Here is a 5,324-nt window from a genome sequence, read left to right as displayed (position 1 = left end):
TTTTTAAAGTTTTACTTTGTTCAATTTCTTTACATTTCCATGTCATTTACAGTTTAAAACCAGAGGTATAGAAACCTCAAGTCTAATCGCATTTGGGGGTGGTGGGGAATCCCAGAACACTAGGATGTCAATACTCAGTTTTATGCAGAGCAGATGCACCAAGCTATACCTTATTTCCTTTGACTCCAGACAACACAGACAGCACCTCCTACTTTGCCATGTACCCAAACACACAATGACTTAAAAAGAATTCACAAATACAAGGTTTTTTGTTTTTTTTCCAAAACATACTTCATATTTCCTCTTTTATTATATAAATATCAGTTTAACCTTTTACTGTAAGAATATAAACGTTTTAAGAGGATCTTTGTTATTATTTATACAAATTCACAAACAATACAATTAATTGATAAAGGTCTCTGGGTTTCTTAAACTCCATGGTCTCACATGTTGCTGTGGAGGATTCTAAAAAAAAATAAACAACACAACAAAAAAAATCCAACAAAAATATACATCCTACTTAAAAGTGATTTTTTTAAAGCCACAAGTCCCAACCCCCACCAAAATAAAGTCTTCTATTCTCTCATTTAGGAACAGAATGTTTTAAAACCCACAAACTCCATTTTATTAACAGAACAGAGATAAGACATAAATTTCAGTCTCTTCCCCTTCACACTGTAGCCCCTAGAGGGTTTGGCTGGCCAGCTCTGCTCCTCAACTTCCAACAGGAAGCCTGTGTGACCTTTTTGTGGGAAAACTTGGAAGAAGGTGAGGGAAGGACAGAATTTGCATATATAATAGATTTTAAAAAAACAATCTGCATCTCAAATGAAAAAAATCAACAGTTCAACTCTCATTTCTCCCACACATTTGTGCTATAAATTAACTTTTGAAACACCACTGGGTCCTCAAATCTCAATGGATTAGGAGAAAGGAAAATTACAGCCAGAATGTGGAAGCGGGACACACTAGATGGATGGGGGTTGGGAAGAAGCCAAAGGAAAAAAAACAAAAAAAACAAACCCAATGGGCAGCTTTCCAGTCTAGGCACAAAAATGTTTCAATCGCAAAATATCTCTCTTGTAGAATTCCAGGGCTTCAGAGAAAAAAGTAAACTAAAACGAGGTAGCCAGACACACGCACACAGACACACACATATATATATAATTTATATATATATATATATAATATCTAGAATATATTCAGCAGAGGAAAAAAATGGTACTTAAAAGAATTGTAATTTCAGGTTAAAAAAAACCCCAAACATGATGAAGACTAAAGTACTGCAAAAGGAGAAGTGATGAGAAAAGACTGGGATTAGTTACAGAAGTGGAAGAAGGGTGAAAAGGCCGTTGTAGTTGGGTTTGCTTTTTTATACACTTCAAAATAAAAACCAGATCACAGTATTCAAATGAAAGCTTAAGTGAAGGCAGACATTTTCCTCAACTCCCCAGGGTTGAAAGAACCAGTCACTTCCCCCCCCCACCCCCCATTTCCAAATGCAACGCAGTGGAGAAACAGCAGCTGAATCGGTCCTCCTTGCCCCTGCAGAGAGGAGTGGGTGGGTAAGGAGCTGAGTCCATCTCTCCATCCTCAGGGAAAAGGACAGGGGACCAGGGTTAAGAGTAGCAGAGGGGAAAAAAAAAAAAGAGTAGCAGAGGAATGATGGGGTCAGGTTAGTCTCCACCCCAGATGCAATGAGAATGGGCTGTGGGGAGGGGTGCTGGAGAAGGGAGGAGAAAAGGAGCCTGAGGCCGTGTCAGTGCCCCCTCTCAGCCAATGCAATGATCTATGGATAAATGTGCGTGTGGAGTGTGTGTGGGCGGTGGTGAGGACAGGGTGCACAAGGCGGGAGAAGGGGAGCTGGTGCAGCCGCCCTCACCTGACCTTCTCACTGTCCGTCATCTGCCAGAGTCCCAGGTTGAGTACCTTGAGGCAGGGCAGCTGCGTGATGCGCTCCAGGCCGCGCTTGGTGATTCGCGTGCAGCCATACAGGTCGATGCCCGTGAGCTGGCTCAGGTGCTCAGCGATCAGCTCTAGCCCCTTGTCTGTGATGCGCACACACTGTCCGATGTTGAGCGTGCGCAGCCCGTGCATCTGCCGCACCATGCGGTTGATGCCATCATCACTGATGTGGCAGGAGCAGAGGGAAAGGGACTTGAGGCCATCCAGTCCCTGAGCTATATACGCCAGGCTCTGGTCCCCCACCTTGTCACAGAACGACACATCCAGCCCAGAGAGCCGCAGGCTGCCCATTGCCAGATGCATGATGCCAGTGTCACTGATGTTGTCGCAGGAACGCAGGTTAAGGCTGCGTAGGCTGCCCATGTGTGACAGGTGCAGGAGGCCAGCGTCCGAGATGCCCCCGCAGAAGCTGAGGTTGAGGAGCCTCAGGCCCGTCAGCCCTCGGGAAATGTGCTTTAGGGAAAGATCAGTGAGCTTCTGGCAGTCCTGCAGTGTGAGCTGCTCCAGGCCAAGGCAGCCCTCCGCAGCGCTCCGTGTCATGCCGGCCAGGTGGCCGATGCCCACATCCGAGAGGTGGCGGCAACTGCGGAGGTTAAGGCTCTTGAGGCGCTGGAGGCCCCAGGCGATGAGCAGGAGCCCGGTGTTGGTGATGTTGCTGCAACCCCCCAGCTCCAGCACTTCCAGGCCCTTGAGGTACTGGGCTATGCGACCCAGGCTGCTGTCGGTGATCTGCTTGCAGAGGCTAAGGTTGAGGGCACGCAGGGAGCCGATCTCCTGCACAAACGCATGACCCAGCCCGTTGTCGGTGAGGTTGTAACAGCCGCTTAGGTTGAGGCTCTCGATGTTGGCCATGCCCTGGATCACGTAGCTAAGGCTGCGGCGGAGGCTCAGGATTTGGACCCGGCGGATGCCCCGGGCCTGCAGGCTGGGGAAGAGCGACGGGTTGGCCCGGCGCAGGTGCAGCTTGGCCTCCACCCCCCGCCACACGGACTTGTGGTAGGCGGCGTCCCGCCAGGCCGTGCACACCTGAGCCGCGCGCCCCTTGTCCCGGACGTCCAGGTAGCCGAAGATCATGGCCAGCAGCTCCGGGAACAAGCAGGAGATGTGAGTCTCCATCTTCCTCCTCCCCCCTCCGCGGCACTGGGGGGAGGAGGTGCGGTCCCCGCCGCTCCTGCCCCGGGTAGGCGATGAGTGCCCGCTCCACTGGCCCGGGCCGCCACCGCCGCCTCGGGCTCAACGGACGGCCCCTCCCCGCCTTCCGGCTCCGGTCGCTGCCGCCGCTCCTCCTCCTGGTCTGTCTGTCCTTCCTTCCTGCCGGCTTCGCCTCCCTTCCCTTCCCTCCCCCCGCCCCGGACTCCGGTCTGTCCTCACATCCCGGGCGGGGAAGGCGCCCTCTCACTCACTCCCAAAGCCCGGCGGACCCGGTCCGGCCCGCTGCCGCCTTCGGTCTAACCGCGCAGCGCTCGGGCCGCGCCGCTCTGCCCGCTCCGCCGTCGTCGCTCCCACGCCCCCTGCTGCATCCTTCGCCTCCTGCCTCTGCCGCCTCCGGCTGCCGCTGCAGCTCCGCAGGCTCGCGGGGAGGGCCCGGCGGCTGGGCACACTGGGCTCCGGGCGCCGGGGAGGCTTCCTGCTGCCTTTGTCTCTCGCCCGCTTTTCAAACCTCTCAGCCCCGGGCCGCCCGCACTCCGCTGCCGAGGCGGGGGGACCAGGAGGCCAATCCGAGCCGCCGGGCGCACGTTCCTCTTCCCCCCGCCGTGCGCGGGCAGTTGGGAGCTGCCGGTCCGGGCACTGAGGACGCCGCAGCCGCCGCGGCCGGAGCGCGGCTCGGCGCAGACCCCAGGGCGTGCAGGCGGGCCTCACGTTTGGTAGAGTCCTGGACGTACCCCTGTGCTCGACTGTACCTTCGCGCGTCCCCTCCTCCCTCCCTTGCTCCCCCCCCCGCGCGCGCCCGCGCAATGGTACGAACCTGCGCTGCCGGAACTGTGAGCCGTTGCCCTGGAAACCGAGTTCTTCCTATTCTAGTCGCCCCTGATTTTTAACCCTCTAGGCGCCATTTGAAAGCAGCTGTCAGCAAAGCTTTTCTCCACCCTCCTCCTTTTCACCCTGTAGCCCGTTATTGAGCCATTCCCTCTTTCGGCCACGCCCCAATCCTGTTCCTTCCCTTTTTCTTTGCTGCTTACTCTGTAGAGCCTCATCCCAGAGTTTGTCTTAAAACCCGTTACTCTTACTTTACAGTCTTCTATGTTTATTATCCTTGCAAGACTCTCCTCCCAGGCATAGTACTCAATAATCATCACCCCAACTCTTCTTCCTTTTTTACAGTCTCTAATGCCTTTTAACACTTCTCTGCTAACACACCCTTACCCCTATGGGACTGTTTCCTACTATTCTTCCCGGTCTGTGCCTTGAACTGTTGGAAAAACTGGGCTTTATTTATCCGTACTTTTTAGTTTAAAACTGATCATCTTCAGCCCTCGTTCTGGAATTTTCCAGAAGTGACCAGCACTGTTACTTTCTAGCATCTTCTGGCTGCTTCTAGACACTGCTGAGTGTATCTCCTGGTACTTTTTAAATAAAAACTTCCTTTCACTTCTCTTTTTTCAACTCCTGAATGATTAGGTACACCAGCAGTGCCCCAACTACCTCGCAGCCTGTTTTGCCTTTAGAAGAAAGCTGCATTTCCTTAGCTTTGTTTAAGCTTATTTTTTTTCCTTAGCCTCATAGATTACATATTAATTGTATGCTTCTATTATGCTAATAGTCAATGTGTCTGTATGCATGGATACACACTGACTACTTTTATAAAATAGTACTATTGTACTTGATAATAGATACCCAACAGATGTGTTTTGGTTCATATGCCATGCTTTATAGTATATAAACTAGGGCAAAGTCTAGCCTAGACTTACATGGCTTAGAATGTAAATCTTAAATGCCCACCTGAAAGACAGAATTTTAGGATTTCACTTTAACTAGTCTGGTTGATCTCTGGTAGCTTATTGGTAAGGTTCTGTGCTACTGACTCAAAAGCATGTAGTTTAAATCCACCAACTGCTCCACAGGAGGACAATCTCTTCTCTTTGATTTACTGCCTCTGAAAACCTACAGGAGAATCAGCTATGGGCTGGCCCCTCGTTGGTCTAAACATGGAATTTTTGGTTCAGAATAAATGCTATTATATCTTTTTAATTAATTTCCAAAGTGAGATACAAGACGACTTGACTTACAAGAAAAGAAAAATTAGTTCATTGACTCTTTGAAGACCTAACCAAGATTTTTTAAATTTTTTTTATTTTTTCAGTCTCTATATTCATTCAGAAAACTTGTGGCTTAGTGGTAAGGAACTGTGCTGCTAGCCC

The 5,324-nt window shown here is 50.8% G+C and overlaps 1 protein-coding gene across 1 annotated transcript; it reads right to left on the bottom strand.

Moving 5' to 3' along the window:
* Nucleotides 1-1,878: 1,878 nt before the first annotated feature.
* FBXL14 (F-box and leucine-rich repeat protein 14) lies at nt 1,879-3,081 on the bottom strand. The gene has a single exon (XM_006891316.1). The coding sequence runs from the start codon at nt 3,079-3,081 to the stop codon at nt 1,879-1,881; it is 1,203 nt and encodes a 400-aa protein (XP_006891378.1).
* Between the last annotated feature and the right edge of the window lie 2,243 nt (nt 3,082-5,324).

The sequence above is a fragment of the Elephantulus edwardii genome, unplaced genomic scaffold, assembly GCF_000299155.1.
Source record: "Elephantulus edwardii isolate Elephantulus edwardi_28Jun2011 unplaced genomic scaffold, EleEdw1.0 scaffold00096, whole genome shotgun sequence".
Classification (NCBI taxonomy): domain Eukaryota; kingdom Metazoa; phylum Chordata; class Mammalia; order Macroscelidea; family Macroscelididae; genus Elephantulus; species Elephantulus edwardii.
The sequence above is the reverse complement of the archived record's forward strand: the minus strand, read 5'-3'. Positions and strand labels throughout refer to the sequence as shown.

Bases quoted from the DNA above. Each gene is read 5' to 3' on its own strand.
- FBXL14 (XM_006891316.1), bottom strand. From the start codon at position 3,081: ATGGAGACTCACATCTCCTGCTTGTTCCCGGAGCTGCTGGCCATGATC.